The sequence below is a fragment of the Pseudorca crassidens genome, chromosome X, assembly GCF_039906515.1.
Source record: "Pseudorca crassidens isolate mPseCra1 chromosome X, mPseCra1.hap1, whole genome shotgun sequence".
Classification (NCBI taxonomy): domain Eukaryota; kingdom Metazoa; phylum Chordata; class Mammalia; order Artiodactyla; family Delphinidae; genus Pseudorca; species Pseudorca crassidens.
In genome coordinates this window covers 30913469-30932514 of record NC_090317.1, presented here as the reverse complement: position 1 = coordinate 30932514, position 19046 = coordinate 30913469, and the positions used below count along the sequence as shown (strand labels likewise).

Sequence of the window (19046 nt, the reverse complement as noted above, 5' to 3'; positions counted from 1 at the left end):
GGCACATGGCCAGCTGTAAGAAGTGACCACTTCTATTGAGGAGGGAGATGCAAAACTATAAAACACAGACATTCCAAGCATAGTAGCCTAGGGTCCTGTAGTGTGAAGGCAAATAAATCCCCTGTACCTTAGGGTCCGTGGAGGGCATTACTGTATTAAAATGTAATGTAGTATTTGAGCACGATAATTACTCTGAGTCAGTAAGAAAGAGAAAATTGTATATCCTTTGTTTAAGAAGGTATTTTCAAGGGAAAGATTACTGAAACGGCAAGGCTTAGCCTATAATGTACGTATTTACAAGCTGCTTTTGAAATTTGAAATTCAAAAGTACTTAGAACACTTTCAGAAGTTTGGCACTCAAAGAGAAGCTTCATCTCTCTGGCAGTTTTATACATGGAACATTTCATTATTTTATTTCCTAGCTGTGCCAAATCAATTAGGCATTAATTGTAGTTGTTAAAGGCAGATCAGGATTCAAGCCTTTGACTTAATTAGTTTAGTACAACTCAAGAAGCAGCGCTAATTGCCTTTAGTTTGGTGTTCATTCATAGCACCGCTTAGAATATTCTCATAACCGTCATCTTTTAAGACCTTACACAGAAAAGAGGCCATATTGCAATGTAGTTGAGAGAGTGGACCCTAGAGCCAGACTGCCTAGGGTCAAATTCTGGCCCAGTTATTCACTAGCAGTGCAATTTAAATTACCTCATCTGACCCAAGCCTCAAGTTTTTTTGTTGTGTAAAATAGGGAAGGTAATATAACTACCTCATTGGAAAGTTGTGAGGACTAAAGAAGCAAAAGCAAGTCAAGTCTTAGCACATTTTTGGCACATGCTTATTAATAAATGATGGCCATTGTATAATTATTATTACAAGGCCCCTATTAAGAACATTTCCTGTGGGAATACTAAATAATGATTTACTGTTTATTATGGTGAAATGAATTGTTTTCTCATTTTGGCACATGATACAAATCGTTTTAGCCAACTTTGCAAGTTATAAATATGCTTTCACTTTTTACTAGATACTAATGTTCTATAAATGGATGAAAAAATGTATCTTACAGACTACCATGTTAAAGACAATTTTAGGCTTAATCAGACTAGAGGAAGCTATGAAATGTTTTACTACCTACCAAGACCTTAACAACTTTGTAACATTTAAATTATGTTTTGAACACGAGTGGCTTTTGTTATTAGTTTTTTGTTTAATGACATCACAAAATGCAAGCAGGATCCCATTTTAATCACCAGCTCCGTATAATCTGGTGTTTTTCATGTTCCCTGTTGTTAAATGGCCTGGAGCTTTACGGGCTGTAGGGTATCTTTCCTGTATCCAGAAATTGTTCTCAGGCTTCCCACTACTGACAAAGTCCCTTGGAGAAACTTGGTGCACTCATTATTTGTGAGTTTCAATGGAGCAATTCAAAGCTGCTGAGGAAACTACAGCTTATTGTGTGTGCCCCATGTGCTCTCTCACTTAATCCTTATAGTAGTCCTATGAAGTGTAGATGTTTTTACCCCTTTTCCAAAGGAGGAGATTGAGGCTTGGATAAATTAAATGAATTGATCAAGATCACACATAGGGTAAATGGCAGAAGCCGTATTCAAGCAAGGTCTATCTGCACATGTTCTTTTCACTGCATTCCCTTGGCTCTCAAAAGGAAGTAATAAATTACTCTTTATAGTTTGTACACAGCTGTATGTAAAGCCCCACCAGAACCAATCTGGACTATTTCCATGTGTGTCAACAGTTGGTGTATAACTTAGATCCTGTGAATAATCAGCTCTTTATGAAACCAGTTACATGCAAGAGATAAATGTGGCGCCCTATTCTGTTTTTTGGACAGCTAAAAAACCTGATCAGATTTCTCAAAGTGGGAGTCATGGGGAAGGCAGATTTTCTTTTTCTTGCCTTCTCTACCTCATATGGGGGTTAAGTTTTTTGAAAAACATCTTATTTCCTCTTGTCGCTACACCTCTGTGGTAGATGATTTTTTTTTTTCTTGATTGACATTCAGAATATGTGCCATATGGAAATTTGAGCCTCTTCAAGGTTTTTTGTTTTTTAAATTTTTGTTATTGTTTTGAGTGCACTTGTATTATTTTACACATCCTTTTTGTGAAATATTATTCCTTTTTTTAAAATTGGAATAACCTTGGTCCTAATCACCTCCGGATAAACAGGATTTTGTTACAGAGCAGTATATGTTTGCCAGGGAAACCAAATTATTGCGGATATTAAAATTTTCATTCCTGGAAATTGTCCTTTATTAACATGAAATGATATCGTCCAGGCACTGCAATTAAGTGGGCAGGCACTTAAAAGAAACTTAAAAAGAGACTACCTTTTTTGTTTTTTAAACAAGCTTTAAAAAACCCCTAAACTGGGATTGTGTCTTAATCATCTTCCTATCTCTAGTCCCTGGTACATGGTAGATGTTCCATAAATATTTGTTGAATAAAGGGGTTGATTTTCTGTTGAATGGCAAAAGTAATTTTTTTATCACACTGTTTTGATTAGAGGTCAAGGATTACTCAATTTGGCACATGAAGAGCATGGGAGTAGGACTCGATGCTTCTCTTGGTTCTGCCCCTAACTTAATTTGTGACTTTGGGGAAAGTCACTTAATCTCTGAGCACCTTGGTTTCTTTATCTGTAAAAAGAGGCGCTATGACTAGATGAACTTGAAGGCGCCTTTCAACACAAAGTTGTATCATCTGTGATCACTGCATTTAAAAAATTTAGGAATGGCATATGAATCATTTAAAAGCTTCTTACTGCATAACCCTGATAAGCGGCTGTAAGGGTATGTCTCTCCTTTGTGCTTTGAAGCAGATATCAAATTGTTCCTATTCGAAGGAAAATGTAAGGGGGTGTGTGAAAATAATCGGTGAAAAGTTACTTTTTAAAATTATTATATCTAGAGCACTCTGTATTTAAGAATAGAGTTTTGCTCCAGTTAAAAAAAAAAAAGAGCTGCAAACAAAAATAGGTTATCTCTCTTTAAAAGTAATGTAAATGTCTAATGCATATGAAACTTTTCATCCATACTGTAAATCAAAGAAGCACAAATTAAGACAGCAATAAGATATATTTTGCCTATCAAATTTGTAAACATTTAAAAATAACACTCATTTTTGGCAAGGGTATTAAGAAACAGGGACTCAGAGCAATGGGAGTGTATTTAAATTGGTAACAACTGTTCTGGAGGGCAATTTGAGAGTTTCTCAAAATGCTGAAAAGTGTGTATACTTTTGACCTGCAATTCCACTTTTAGAGAAATTTATTTTAAAGAAATTTATCATGGAAGAGTACAAAATTTTATTCACATTAATGCTAATTATAGTGTTATATATCTAGGAAGACAAAAGATACAAACTCATCTCTTGGTTGTAAGGCTATGGGTCACTTTAATTTTCTTCTTTACTTTTTTATGGTTTCTACATCTTCTGTAAATGTTTTTCAAAATGTGGGCTTGTCTTTAATGAGTGTGTAGAAGTATTTCCCTTCTCATCTCCACTATTCAACACTTTCTTGCTTTTATTTCTGAACAGGCCTCCAGGAAAGGTTGTGATTTCAACATTAAAGGTGAGTTGTGCTTTCTGAAAGTGATAAGTATATTTCTACAAATTGTATACAATTTTCATTCATTTTTCTCTTTTGTGTAATTCTTCGTTTTCTGCTTTGGCTTTCTATTACTTATTTTTTGCTAAGTAATATTATCATTGTATCTTACTCTAGGTGTGATTAGGTACTCTAGAAATACCTAATTAAATATTGTACTGTAAGGAAGGGACTATAAGTATTTTTTAGATTTCTGCTAATTTTTATTTGGTTTACAATTTTTAGAATAAAAGAACACTATAAAATACTTGTATTTGTGTGTATGTGTGTTTTTAATTGAAAAAGTAATACTTGCATGACAGAAGTATGGAGTAACCAAAACACTTGTGTACTTCTTATGGGCACATGTATTGGTATCATAATTATATATAAAAATCAATCCTAGCCTTATATTCAAGCAAAGAAGTTTGATATTGAGACATTATGCCAATGAGAACCATTTTAAATACAAGAATATCACCAAACAGAACTATTTACATCAAATAGAATATATGCTATATGTGTATGTTTGTGTATGGTTGTGTTTGTGTGTACGCTGTACATATGTATGTATAATCTCAAACATGCTGTATTTTTTTTTCAGTTTCAGTGTCCCTACCTTCTATTTATACACATTGGATATTGATCTGTTTGATAAATTGTGGTGTATTCATATGGAATATTCTGTAGCAGTGGCTATGAATGAATTAGTTATACACAATAACATGGATGAATTTCAGCACCATGGCGTTGAGTGGGGGAAATAAAACAAGTCACAGGAAAATACATGTAGGAAGATTCCATTTATATTAAATCCAAAAGCATGCAAAACTAGAGAATATATTGTTCAGAGATACAAGCATAGTAAAACTATAAAGAACAGCAAGGGAATAATAAACACAAAGTTTAGGATATCAGTCATCTCTGAGGGTGAAAGAATGTAATGGAAATGGAGAAGGACATACAAGAGACTTGAAAGCTAATAGTAATACTGTTCTTTTTCTTAAACTGAGTACTTAAGAAAGGTTATATCATAATTCTTTATTCCTTATGTTTTATAAAAATTCTTTTATATTAACTATTTAATAAAACCGTTTTAAAAAACAACTCATGGACATGGTTAAAATTCACTCAGTGTGAGGGCTTCCCTGGTGGCGCAGTGATTGAGAGTCCGCCTGCCGATGCAGGGTACACGGGTTTGTGCCCCGGTCCGGGAAGATCCCACATGCCGCGGAGCGGCTGGGCCCGTGAGCCATGGCCGCTGAGCCTGCGCGAACGGAGCCTATGCTCCGCAACGGGAGAGGCCACAACAGTGAGAGGCCCGCGTACCGAAAAAAAAAAAAAAAAAAAAATTCACTCTGTGAAAAGAAGATGGTTGAAAATGTAGCTTCCCTCCCATTCTTCACCTTCCACTTCCCAGTCCTCCCATCCAGAGACTATTGCTGTTTATGCTTGTAGATTTTAAAAGCCACTTAGATCTTAAGATATTTTTAGGTTATAACAAATAGGTTTGGGGAATTTATTTTATCCCAGTAATTATAGATTATCCTTAACTTGAATAAAATTAGATAGAAAATGTACATATTTAGTAAATAAATATGAAGTTGGATATAGTTCTTTTTTACTTTTTATTTTGAAATAATTATAGAGTCACAGAAAGCTGCAAAGATAGTACAGAGTGAAGCCCTGTTATCCTTCACCCACTTTCCCCAGTGGTTATGTCTTAATTATAGTACAATATCAAAACCAAGCATTTGATGGTGGTACAGTGTGAGTGTATAGTTCTATGTCGTTTTATTACATGTGTATATTTATATAACCACCACCACAATCCAGATGAGATCTAGTTTATCACCACAGAGAGCTTCCTTTATAAAGTCACACCCACCGCCTCCCCACATCATCCCTAACCCCAGGCAGCCAGCCACTAATCTGTTTTCCATCTCAATAATTTTGTCATTTGAGAATGTCCTATAAGTGGAATCATATAATGTGTGACCTTTTGAGATTGGCTCAAATGATTGAGATCCATCCAAGTTGTTGCATGTGTCAATGGTTTATTCCTTTTTGTTGTTAAGTAATACTCTATGATGTGGATGTACATGGGTTATTGAGTGTTTATTGTATATAACAGCATATCTATTGATACCTTAAGCAATCCAAAGAAAAGTTTGATATAGTTCCTATTTTTGATGGCTTTACAACCTCACAGAAAAGATACATATATATAAGAAAGGATGATACATGTGGTATTGATGTTTGTAGACTAGAATAGACCTTAAGAATTACAGGGAGTTTGGAGGAGGAAGGGGGACATAGAGCAATTGTGAGAGCTCTGTTGCCTGGAATAGGAGAGAAAATTTTTCGGGAGGAAATAGAACTTGTGTTAGGCTTTGAAAATTGGGAGAGGTTTGCATAGGTGGATAGAGAAAAATTGGGAAAGCATTGTACGTTAGGTAATAGTATGAACTAATTAATATGCAAAGGCAGAGAATTTGCTGGGCACGTTGAAAGACTGGTGTGACTAATGTAAACATTTCAGTGGTGGAATGTTGGTAAAGTAAATTGGGGCCAGATTTCCATGAGCCTTGAATGTCAGGTTAAGAAATCTGGGCTTTAAAATTTTGAAGCAAGATATTTAAAGTCAATTTTTATATGTCTTACAAGATTTTTTGCTGGGGAATTAACAAAAGTTAAGTGGTAGAAGGGTGGAAGAAAGTTCGGGGGAAAGAGACTAAGTGCAGAGAGAGCTATTAAGAGGTTAGAATGTCAAGACATGAGACTCCAACAGAGGGATGGTGTTGATAGGAATGGATGGATGCATATGACAACTATTTAAGAGTTGTTTCCTGGTTTTTGTTTCTTGTTTTTTTTTTTTCTCTCCTCAGCAAAAAAGAGTGGCGGTCACATCTCAAACATTTTTTAAAATTTCACTTTAGTCACAGTTAATTACTCATTACTCATTACACAGTTACTTCCTCATTACTAAAAACCAGAAGTGACCTGAATTTTTTAGTAACTAACATTTTTAGCTTAATGTTCTTTAGTAGATAATAATGAAGATTTCTTTGAGTGTAGATCACTTTTGTACAAATGATTTGTGAAACTCGGTCTTTTGTTGGATGTGCTTATTAAAATTAAAAAGCTCAGTTCTTATAACTGAATACTATGAGGAGGGTACAAACAGCTCTCTGATATCCAATACAGATGAAGGGAAACAGTGGTGTGAATTGCTAGAAATTGGATGCTCTATCATACCTTTTAAGAAAGCATGTGTCTGAGGTTGTGATAGGTAGGAGTTAGAGAAATGGCCTAAAGGTGGGAAGCTGGGATTTAGGTGGGAAGCTGGGATTTAGTAGGTACTGTGCCACAGTAATGGGGCAGCCCATCTCCAGAAAAAGGTAATAATTGAGGACTGTCTCAAGTCTAGCTAAGTTGGTGTTGGTTTTCTGTAGGCACATGCTTGGCTTCCATTGCTTTATCCTCAAAGCCTGATCGAGGTGCTAGGGGAAGGACCTGGACTTTAAACCTCACTAAAGAGAGAATCATAGATGACTATATATACTAAATCAGGTTTTAGTAAGAAATCTTCCAACTAACCTCTCTAGAGATCAGATCCTCTGGTAGGTGCCATATCACTCCTTAAAACTAGGACTTAACAGCAGTTTACCTTATAGGAGTTGATATCTTTCAAAAGTTCAAAGTCTAAGAGAGTTTTGTTAAAGCCAAATAAAATAGAAGCCTAATCATTGCTTGCCAGTTTTGGTCTGTGATCTTTGTAAGTATTAAAACAAATGAAATTGAGGTACAGGAATTATTATTATGTATTTTTCTTAGGTTAACTTGGGGAAAATATCCATGGAATTAAGGTTGTACAGTGCTTCCGATTTCCCTACTAATGAACAGTTATTGGAGGGTAATTGGGTAAATATAGTTAATTTGTAGGACAGTTGAAGGTGTTTCTCTAATATTCATTAACCGTTCTTAATTATCATCAGCTTTCAAGAATTCTCTCTCATCTTGTCAAGATGGCTATTTCAGGGTGGTCAGGGAAGGCTTTTCTGATGTAATAATGCCTGAGCTATATGACCCTAAGGATGGTAAGGAACCATCCAGTTGGCCAAAGTATAATTGTGTGGTTGTGATGGGAGAGGGAGGTGAGAAATATAGATGTCAAAGATATAGGCAGGAGCCATATCATGTTAGGTGTTCATGGGCTGTGGTAGAGTTTAGATTTTATCTAATACTTCAAATTCCATGAAACAACTTTTCTCTAGAAGAATCTATATAAGAATTGGTAGTATTTCCCAAATGCTGGGAGGAATTCAATGAAACAACTTTTCAGCTTGAAGATACTGGAAGTCCTACAGAAATTTCTCTAGCACATTATTAAGTCTTTAGCATTATAATAATCTCTGGAGTAGAGAGATTATTGGAGCCTGTCCTGATACTTGTATAATTGCTACCTTAATACATACATACATCCTTATGTATCTTAGGTCACTTATCTGTCAAAAATGGTTATAGTGACTTTCTGACAAGCTCTGTGATGTACACCAAGAATTATGAAAAGTTTTTTTCTCAGTATTAGTGGTAGCATTCAAATTACTGTACTTCTATAAATGTAAAGAAAACTTAAGATGGAAAAGAATATTGTGTTAAGATTTGCAAATGTATGATTATCTTACTTTACCCGAATTTTTTTTCCAACAGAAATGCAGCATCCATTTTACCTTCTCTAACCTCCCAAATATATATATATATGTACGTATGTGTATATGAATGTATACGTAGATATATATGTATTTTTGGTGGGTTTAATTTTTTTTCATCTGTTACTGTTTTGGGGCCTTCATTTAATACCGGTTAAATCTTGATTCCTTTTATCTAAAGTGTATAGAGTTTTTAAGAAAATGATTCTCTGAATATGGTCTTCCTCATTATGTACTTTTGTGTTTATTCATATTTATGAAGGGATACTTTGGGGAAAATAACAATTCTAATTCAACCCTTTGCTTAAGTCCTTAATCTTTTTAAGCTACAAAGGTACTTAGTAGTTCTTATCTTCCTGCACAGTTTTTTAATGTTAAAAAGTTGGGTACATGTGAAGGAAAATATCCTGTTACAATAGAAAAATCGAAAATTGCTGATTGGTAACCTTCCTATGCAAATTAAATTGTCCCAATTGGCATAAAAATCTCTGGGCATCTATCAATATACAAACATATAAGCTCTTTATGGGCCTTTGATTTATTAATGTTGTAATTTCTAATTTATACCCATTTTAAACAAAGTTTTAAAGAAAAGATATTTGGTCTTTGTTTCTTTTCTTTTTGAAATAGGAAGCAGAGAACTCTGCATACAAAGTTGGAAATGAGTCCCCTGTACAAGAATTGAAGCAAGATGTGTCTAAAAAGGTTTGTAAGATAAAATGTTAATATTAGTTTAGCAGATGTCATATTTTTATGGTATATTTAAAGTGGAAAATTTTTTATATTCTTTTAGTATAGTGCCCTGTACGCGGTGGATGTTCAGTAAATCTTCCTGAATCTGTTGAATTTGTGATTGAAGGCGCATCAGGCTTTTTAGAAGGCATTTTGTAATCGAACTAATTGGTAATTTATCCTTGAATCAGTATTTTGAAAAATGTTTTGTAATGTGTTTTTATTTTTTATACCTGTATTTTTATTAGAGTAAGCTATAGCTACTCTTGAGGCTAGTACCAAGAGGTAAAGGTACTGAAAAACTCAGTGCAGCAAATTCTAATGTCTTGAGGAGTTAGAGGTTAGAAGAAGTCATTACTCTTCTAGTACCTTTGATAACTTTTAAGGAATTGATCATATGAAGCTTCAGGGTTTGGTTTACTGGAAGAGACTGAGCATAAGATAAAAATTTTGGCAATGGGTTATTCACAGTATCAGGATAAAACCCAAGGAGAAAGAACAGTGTGTGTCTGTTCATTTATACCAGTTTTGAGTGTTTTCTGGGCCCCAGGCACTGTTTAGCGAGTGGATTTCCAGAGACCAATGCTACGACACATCCTCTATCCCAGAGTTTCTCAACAGCAACACCTTTGGGGTGAATAATTCTTTGTTGTGGGGGGAAGGAGAGACTGTTCTGTACATTGTAGAATGTTTAGCAGCATTCCTGGCTTTGACTCACTAGATGTCAACGTCCGCCCCCCCCCACCAACCCCTACCCCATCTTGACAACCAAAAATGTCTCCAGACATCACTGAATGTCTGGGGGAATGATACCAGGCAAAATCACCACTAATGTAGATTCATTGTTCTACCCTTATGGAATTTAGAAACTAATGGACTACATATTTTAATATTGATCATACTTTTTCCTTTAAAAAGAAAAATTTCCTTTTTGGGAAAAATGGTTTTGTGTATCAGCATGAATGAGATAACAAGAGTGGTACCCTTTTTTTTTTTTAAATCAGAAATGTCCCACAATTCTACACAAACAAACAGCTGTCTTGATTTTTTGGCGTTCCCTTCTGGTTCTCACTCATTTGCTTTTTTTTTTTTTGGCCTGTTTGTAGTGTAGATAGAATTTTGTTGGTGATGGTGTTGTTTTGTTTCTGACAGAATTTTATATTCTACCTTTTCCTCTTAACATTTTTTGATTTTTATCATATTTCTACATGATTTTTTTTTTTTTTTTTTTTTGCGGTACGTGGGCCTCTCACTGCTGTGGCCTCTCCCATTGCGGAACACAGGCTCCGGACGCGCAGGCTCAGCGGCTGTGGCTCACGGGCCCAGCCGCTCCGCAGCATGTGGGATCTTCCCGGACCGGGGCACAAACCCACGTCCCCTGCATCGGCAGGCGGACTCCCAACCACTGCGCCACCAGGGAAGCCCTCTACATGATTTTAATACTCAGTTTTCATTTGGTCTATTAGCTTCCATCAAGCAAATGGATTATTATGTATCTAGCCGTTTTTATTGTTGAAAACTTGAAAAGTTTCTGTTTTTCCACTAGAGCTTTTCTTTCCCTTTTTAAGAATTTTTTTCTTGGGATAAAATACAAATGGGTAAGTATAGTTAGTAGCCAAAAAAAGGTGATTTTTAAGGAGAGTTTAGAAGCTGAAAAAGTAGTAAACACTATGGAGCCATAGAGTGAGTCTTAAGACTCTAGGTATTACTTTGTAAGTTCTGGCCTTTTCAAGTGAATTAAGTATCCAACATTAATGATAAAGGCTGTGGAGTTACACCCTGGATCAGGGTATAACACAATCCCTGTTCCCAGTAGCTTACATTTTAGTAGAGAAAATTGGATAAACACAAAACTGAGTGTAATAAGTGTTCAAGTAGACTTGCAAACTTTATAAGAACACAAAGGGAGGCTTTACTTTCTCCTCGAGGATAGGAATGGGGAAGGAGGAAGTAGCATCTGAACTGGTTCTTGATGAATGGATAAGATTTGGGCAGGGGGCTTCCCTGGTGGCGCAGTGGTTGAGAGTCCGCCTGCCAATGCAGGGGACACGGGTTCGTGCCCCGGTCCGGGAAGATCCCACATGCCACGGAGCGGCTGGGCCCGTGAGCCTTGGCTGCTGAGCTTGCACGTCTGGAGCCTGTGCTCTGCAACGGGAGAGGCCACAACAGTGAGAGGCCCGCGTACCGCAAAAAAAAAAAAAAAAAAAAAAAAGATTTGGGCAGTCAGAGATGGAAGAGGAAAGGCATAACCAAAGGCGTGGAGATGAGGAATGTGCAGAATGTTTGACGATGAGTCTAGAGACCAGAGTTAGGGCCAGATTATGGGAATGCCTCTCATGTCATACTAAAACATCTGGTTTTTATTTTACAGTCGCTGTGAAAGCAATGATTTTTTTGAAGCAGGGAGGTGATAGGAAACAGTTGCTTTAGCATGATCATTTCTATGTTAGTCTTGATTCTCACTGTTCTCTTGTTCTTTCCCCATTTGCTACCTCCTGAAACCCGGCAGAGAACGGGGGTGGGGAAACAGGGCTAGGTACTGTAAATAGGTGCTATGGGGGCATATCAAGAGGTAGAAAACACGGGCCTTGTTTTCCAGGTGTGGAGAAAATATTTATATAGAGCTAGCTCGTGTACTACTCTGTATTTATATTCTAGTTCATATTATAATGAACAGTAAGAGTGATAGGAGTTCAGAAGAGGAAGAGATTGTCCTCAGGTAAGGGATTAGAGAAGGTTTAAGATTTTCAACCTTGTTTTAACCCCTCTGATGGCATAGGCCTTTTCACTCTGCATAGTGATTATTTGAAACCTTTACATTCACCTCATGCTCACTGTGCCCACCTGCATCTGCTTACTTTCATCAGATAACCTTGCTTCCCACACTGCATGTAGGTGTTAGAGGCTAAGAAGCCTGAATTCAGTCCTTTTCATCATCTCTCACTTCCCTCACCTGCAAACTTGTTGTCATCTTTTACCTCTTTTTCATGCCATTCCTGAGAATTTAGTATTCTTTTTTTTTTCCTGTCCGAAGTAGAATGATATAATATAAAGAACACTGGATTTTTTGGAGGAAAACCCAGATTTCAGTTTTGACTTTGTAGTTTACTAGCTGTGGGACCTTGGGCGAAATACTTAATGCCTTTACCTCAGATTCCTGCTTTTGTAGAAGGGAGATAATCTAGCTCCCTCACAAGGCCTGTGTAAAGATTAAATGGCAAATGTGTGTACTGGGTCTGATACACAGCAGACCTTCTTTCTTTTCTTCTCCAGAACTTGTTATCTTCCTTTCCATTGGCTCTTTCCCCTCGGCTTATAAAAATGCTGGATCATTTTCTTGCACCCTCTTCCATGTATAGCCAAGCTTTTTGAGAACGTAGAGTGTGCTGGCTGTTCCTGTCTTCACCTCTTATTCATTCGTAAATTTACTGTAATCTGGCTTCTGTTATTGCTAAAGTACTCAGAGCTCAGAAACTACCTAATTGACAAATTAGGTGGACTCTAGTTAATATTTCTCTGGTAAAAGTAAGGTAGGTCTAGGATAAAAATTTGAAGATTGAGAAAAATTAATATGTAGAATATGCTGGGAAATCAGGGATGAATATTATTGAACGGCTTAATATCCAGTTCAACTTGGCATGAATTTGTAGTAAACCACATCAAGATAGTTCCATAACACATTCTGTTAACTTTCTGGAGCCAAAGAATTGAGAAAGCAGAAGTCATCCATGTCTCCGTCGTGGAAGGATAAGTGAGTGGGCTGGGAGATTTATTGTGTTAATAATGACAGGACGGGTAGAAAATATATTTTCTTCTAAATGTTGGTAGGAGACGCAGAAAGCCTGCCTGTAGTTTTCAACTGTAGATAAGAAATAAAAGGGAAAAAAGGCAAGATGAGGTGGGTATTTGAACTCTTTGCACGGTCCTGCCATCTCTCTGCAGAACAGGGGATTAGATGTAGCCTGTTTAAGAACATTAATCTCCCTGCATCTGCTGGCTTTCCATGTCAGGCTTGAGTTCAGAGCTGAACAACTTGAAATCTTGTACAAGGTGGTTTTGATTCTCATAGTTTTGTTAACTAGGCTCAAACCAGCAGGCAAGTAACTTGGCATAAATATGTAAATGAACTATGACATGAAGCATCTGAATGTAAATTTAGGTTTAAACTTTCTTTTACAGGGTTGATTGAATTTTTGTGATTACACGTACTAACACAGATTCCCTATATAATGGTTAAGAGTACAGTGTCTGGAACCAAACTCCCTACGTTTATGCCAGCTTCATCACTTACTAGCTTTGTGACGTTGGACAAATCACTTGGTCCCTCTGTGCCTTAGTTCCCTCATTTGTATAATGATGATAGTAAGAGTGCTATCTTACAAGGTTGTTGTAAAGATTAAAATACGTAAAGTGTTAAGAACATTGCCTGGCACATAGTAAGTACTATATAAATGATTAGCTGTTATTTTGTTCTTGTAAATAGCTTCACTGTTTTTTTTCAACTGCTTTTTAACCTTTCATCAGATTATTGAAAGTATTATTGAAGAGAGTCAGAAAGTACTACAGCTGGAAGATGACTCTTTGGATTCCAAAGGAAAAGGACAGTCTGATCAGGCTACTGCCAGTCCTATCATGGCTGGAACAGATATACCTGGATTGTTAGCCGTAGATCAAGTACTGCAGGAAGATTCCCAAAAGGCAGAGAGTCAGGATGTATCTGAAGAAACTGAATTAGAATCAAAAAAATGTTTTCCTTCTGATGACACATATGACAAGCCAGTAGATGAAACCACTAAGTTAACTGAAATAAGTTCAACTGAACAACAGCTTAATGTGCCTGAAACTGAAACAGAAGTGTTGAACAAGGAAGCAGTGGAAGTCAAAGAAAGTGATGTTCTAGAACCTGCATCCTCACACTCCTTATCTACTAAAGATTTTGCTGTTGTGGAAGAAGTTGCTCCTGCCAAACCACCAAGACAGCTTACTCCAGAACCTGATATAGTAGCTAGTACAAAGAAGCCTGTTCCAGCACGCCCACCTCCTCCAACTAATTTCCCGCCTCCTAGACCCCCACCGCCATCTCGACCTGCTCCACCACCAAGAAAAAAGAAAAGCGAATTGGAGTTTGAGGCTCTTAAGGCACCTGATCTAGATGGCAAGTACTAATTGAGAAATAGCTATTTTTGCGGGGAGTTCTTGGAGTTGAAACTTGAACTTTCTGATTTTTTTTTCACTTTATGCTGTATATAACAACATTGATGACCAAGTTATAAAACTTATTTTAGTAATAGAAAATCAAAATGTTTACATTGGTGTTGTTACATTACTGTAATTAAACATTTCAGGAGACTTTCAAATCTGTTACCATTGGAGAGCCAGTGTGGCATAGTGAAAAGAGCGTAGAATTTGGAGACTTCAGATTTGAATTCAAGTCCTAGTTCTCTTCATGTGTAAGTTGTGTAGCCTTGAGGAATTTAACATATTTGAACCCTGGTTTTCCCATATATAAAACGAGAGTAATAAAACCACTTTTCTCAGAGGATTGTTCTAAGCATCAGCCAGATAAAGGTTAAAGCACTTTTCAAGCTATGTATAAGGTCTTATATAAATATTAGTTGTTGTTGTTGTTGTTGTTATTATTGCAGTTCCCAAAGAGAATATTACATCTGATACTCTCCTAACTACAAACATGGCTTCAGAGAGTACAGTCAAAGATTCTCAGCCTTCTCTTGATTTGGCAAGTGCTACCAGTGGAGATAAAATAGTTACTGCCCAGGTTGGTGCATTTGTGTTATATTTGATACAGGCTTTCTCAACTTTCTGCAACTGGCTGGTTTGTTGATTGTTTTGGTTTTGGTTTTGCTTTTGGTTTTGGTTTTGGTTTTGGTTTGTTGATTGTTGAACCTTCTTTCTTCTCCAGGCCAAATATTTCCTTGTCCCCAAAACCTGGCTACCTTACATCCCTTGTCTAGCTCTGCTACTTACGTAGCTGGCTGATTCTGGCAAGCTATTTAACATCTGAGTCTGAGATGGCTCATTGATGAAATGAGGGGAAAACCTTCTTTGAAGGTTTCTTGCAAGGTTGAAATGAGCTAGAGTATGCCAAGTACCTGGCATGTAGTAGGTATTCAAAAAGTGACAGATGCTGCTATATGTAATATTTATTAATAAATACCAACTATAATCTTCATTTATCTGACCTATAGTGGTCAAAATTGGGGACTTTTATTTTTTATAATTTCCTTTTCCTAATCATGAAAAAAAAACTTCATACACTAGGCTATGTATCCATATATGAGGCAATAGAAAGGACTTGATAACATGAATTTCTGCCACTGTCAAATTCTGGGATTCAAGAGGGTTACTTATGTGGTAGCTGTGGTTAGGGCAGGTTAGCCGACTGGGAGATACTATCATACTAAGTGAAGTAAGTCAGACAGAGAAAGACAAATATCATATGATATCGGAATCTTAAAAAAAAAAGATACAAATGAACTTATTTACAAAACAGAAACATACAGACTTGGAAAACAAACTTATGGTTACCAAAGGGGAAAGGTGGGGGGAGGGATAAATTGGGAGTTTGGGATTAACATATACACACTACTATATATAAAATAGATAATCAACAAGGACCTACCGTACAGCACAGGGAACTCTGCTCAATATTCTGTAATAACCTCAAAGGGAAAAGAACTTGAAAAAGAAGAGATACATGTATATGTATAACTGAATCACTTTGCTGTACACCTGAAACTAACACAACATTGTTAATCAACTATACTTCAATATAAAATAAAAAAATTTTTTAAATCAAGGATTCTGTGGCCAATGGAACTTGGAATAAAATTCAAAGCACATACACACACAAAAAGACACTATAGTCTTTTCAGAGCCTTAGAGCAGAGGTCAACAGTGGCCTGATTTTGTAGGGTCCCCAAGCTAAAAATGGTCTTTATATTTTTAAAGGGTTGTTTTTAAAAAAAGAATATGCAACAGACACTATATATGAAGCAAAAAGCTTAAAATATTTACTGTCTGGCTCTACAGAAAAAGTTTGCCAACCCCTACCCTCAGGATATCCATGTGTATAGCTCTGATTAATGGCAATATTAGTGCTGGCATTTTACTGGTAGAGAACTGCTTTTGGGCCAGGTTCAAATAGAACATTTATTTGCTTTCAAGACTACTCAGACATTATTTCATGAGCAGCAACACTTTTGGTACCCAATGTTTTTCAGCATGCTGGGAATAATAAAAGACTGAAATGGAGTGCTCCATTTAAATTTTCAGTAGGCTCCATTATCTGTATTCTGCAATTCTTTAGAACTGTGTGTGGTAATGAATAATTGAATATTTATAGAAATTGATTCAGTCTACTTTCTGTTTATAAAATTATAATTTCAGGAAAATGGAAAAGCACCTGATGGGCAGACAATAGCAGGTGAAGTGATGGGCCCTCAGAGACCTAGATCCAACTCTGGGAGAGAGCTTACTGATGAGGTATAATTAGATTTTTTGGTTCTTGAAAACATGAAACATAGAGGTCATGATGAGAAGATGAAAAAATTCTAGAGATGAATGGTGATGATGGTTGCATGACAATGTAAATGTACTTGATGCTGATGAACTATACAATTAAAAGTGGTTAAAATGGTAAATTTTGTATTATATATATTTTACCATGATTTAAAAAAATTAACTTTATTGCTGTTAGGCAAAAAAATCATAATGTAGAGGAAAAAATGAAAATTGAAGATTGTCTTAGTTTTATTTTTTAATATGCTGGAGTTTGAACTCTGACTTAAACTTGCCCTTTCACATAATTATATGGTGGAATAAGTGTATTGAAAGCAAGGCCTATGTTTTATAGGAAGTGGGCTTAAAAAAAACTTGATATTATAGGTATATGTTTTTATACATATTGGATTATGTACAGTGTATACAGACTCAATGTTTAATTCTTACCTTAAAATTTAGTATACATCTATTGGCCAATTTATTCAGAATGAAGTTTTGAAGCAAAATCTTAACTTTTGTTTCTTTTAAACAGTACATTTAAAAAAATTATTGTACTTTGGAAAACGGTTTGGTAGTTCCTCAAAATATTAAACATCGAGTTACCATGACCCAGCAATACCAATCCTATGTATACACCAAAGAGAAAGGAAAACATACATCCACACAAAAAATATACATAGGTGTTCATGCTAGCGAAAGTGTGGAAACGACACAAATGTCCAACACTGATGAATGGATTAATAAAATGTAGTATATCCATCCATGTGGACTATTTTTTGGCAATTAAAAGGAAAGAGATACATGCTGCAATATGGATGAACCTTGACAGGATGATGCTAAGTGAAAGAAGCCAATCACAAAAGACTACATACCATATGATTTAATTTATATGAAATGTCCAGAATAGGCAAATCCATAGAGAAAAAAAGTAGATTCGTGGTTGCCAAGGACTGGGAGGAGAGGGGAATACAGCATGACAGCTAATGGGTTTATGCTTTCTTTTGGGGGAGGTAGAAATGTTCTAAACTTAGATAATGGTGATAATTGCACAACTCTGTGAATGTACTCAGAACCATTAAATTATACGCTTTAAATGAGTGCATTTTGTGGTGTGGAAATTGTATCTCACTAAAAATGTTTAAAAAATTATTGTACAAGTGGGAGGGGCCCCAACAGTGAGGGGCCCGCGTACCGCAAAAAAAAAAAAAAATTATTGTACATAGTACTGAATGTATCTAGAAAGTTCTTAGCTTGAATTTTTGAGGATTTTGTAGATTCAAAAAGATAATTAAATTATAGGTACTCTTGGTGTTACTTTTTACTTCAGGAAATTTTAGCCAGTGTAATGATTAAGAATCTGGATACTGGAGAAGAAATACCTTTGAGTCTTGCAGAAGAGAAACTGCCAACAGGTATTAATCCTCTCACTCTACACATCATGAGAAGGACTAAGGAATATGTAAGGTATGGCCTAATGTTATTATTTATCATTTGTAGTATTTCATTCAGAGTGGTGAAAAGTTCTCTGTTTATGAACTATGAGAGTCCCTAATTTGGTTTCATTCAGTCTTCTTTTTTTAAAGTTAGAATTAAAATTAGAGTTAGTTAATGTATGTATTCTTAAACTTTTTTCTCTCTCTTTTTTAAAATGAGCTTTTTTTTTTAAGATTCCACATATAAGTGATATCATAAAGTATTTGTCTTTCTCTGTCTGATTTATTTCATTTAGCTTAATGCTCCCAAGGTCCATCCATGTTGTCACAAATGGCTGGATTTCCTTCCTTTTTATGGCTGAATAATATTCTTCTCTGAGTGTGTGTGTGTGTGTGTGTGTGTGTGTGTGTGTGTGTGACATTTTCTTTATTCAGCTTTGTTCTCAAGATTGTACAATTACTTGGGGGAAAATATATATATATCTTAAATCTCATAGTATTTGGTTTGTCTTCTTTTAAAATGATTTATATTGGATTGGCCAAAAAGTTTGTTTGGGTTTTGTTATGACATCTTACAGAAAACCCAAACAAACTTTTCAGCCAACCCAATATTATACTAGAGACAATATTAGAACACATGAAGCTAAAAAGCCATGTGGGATAAACGCCTGGTCTTCTGAAACCTCGCTTTAAGGATGAGAAATTTTATAAATAATTGTATTGTCTTTTTAGGGTCAGAAAGTGTCTTTAGAGTGAGGTGATTGACTTTACTGTGAGATGTATGTAGAACTAAGAAATAATTTCGGTGAAAGCAAAGCTTTCACATGATGTGCCTGGTAAGTAAGGAGGGAGATATTTATAAGTTAATGTGTCATTTCTGTGCAGCATGTTTTGCCCAGCAAAAAGCCTTGTCTGTGTTAGGTTTTTCATAAATTCCTAAATTGCATTCGTTTGCATTTTGTACATTGCACCTTGCTTAAAGATTCTACGCTATGATCTTTCAAGTCTTTAAATTCTCAGGGTCATCATTTAAATTAAACTT

At 35.9% G+C, this 19046-nt stretch overlaps 1 protein-coding gene across 1 annotated transcript in view; it reads left to right on the top strand.

The window, feature by feature from the left end:
- Positions 1 to 19046, top strand: part of WDR44 (WD repeat domain 44) — an 81182-nt gene that overhangs the window by 20649 nt on the left and 41487 nt on the right. Inside the window, exons 2-7 of the mRNA XM_067723392.1 lie at positions 3558 to 3591; positions 8949 to 9023; positions 13575 to 14205; positions 14696 to 14826; positions 16458 to 16553; positions 17899 to 18035. Coding sequence (XP_067579493.1) covers positions 3558 to 3591; positions 8949 to 9023; positions 13575 to 14205; positions 14696 to 14826; positions 16458 to 16553; positions 17899 to 18035 — 1104 coding nt within the window. The remainder of the gene's footprint in view (positions 1 to 3557; positions 3592 to 8948; positions 9024 to 13574; positions 14206 to 14695; positions 14827 to 16457; positions 16554 to 17898; positions 18036 to 19046) is intronic.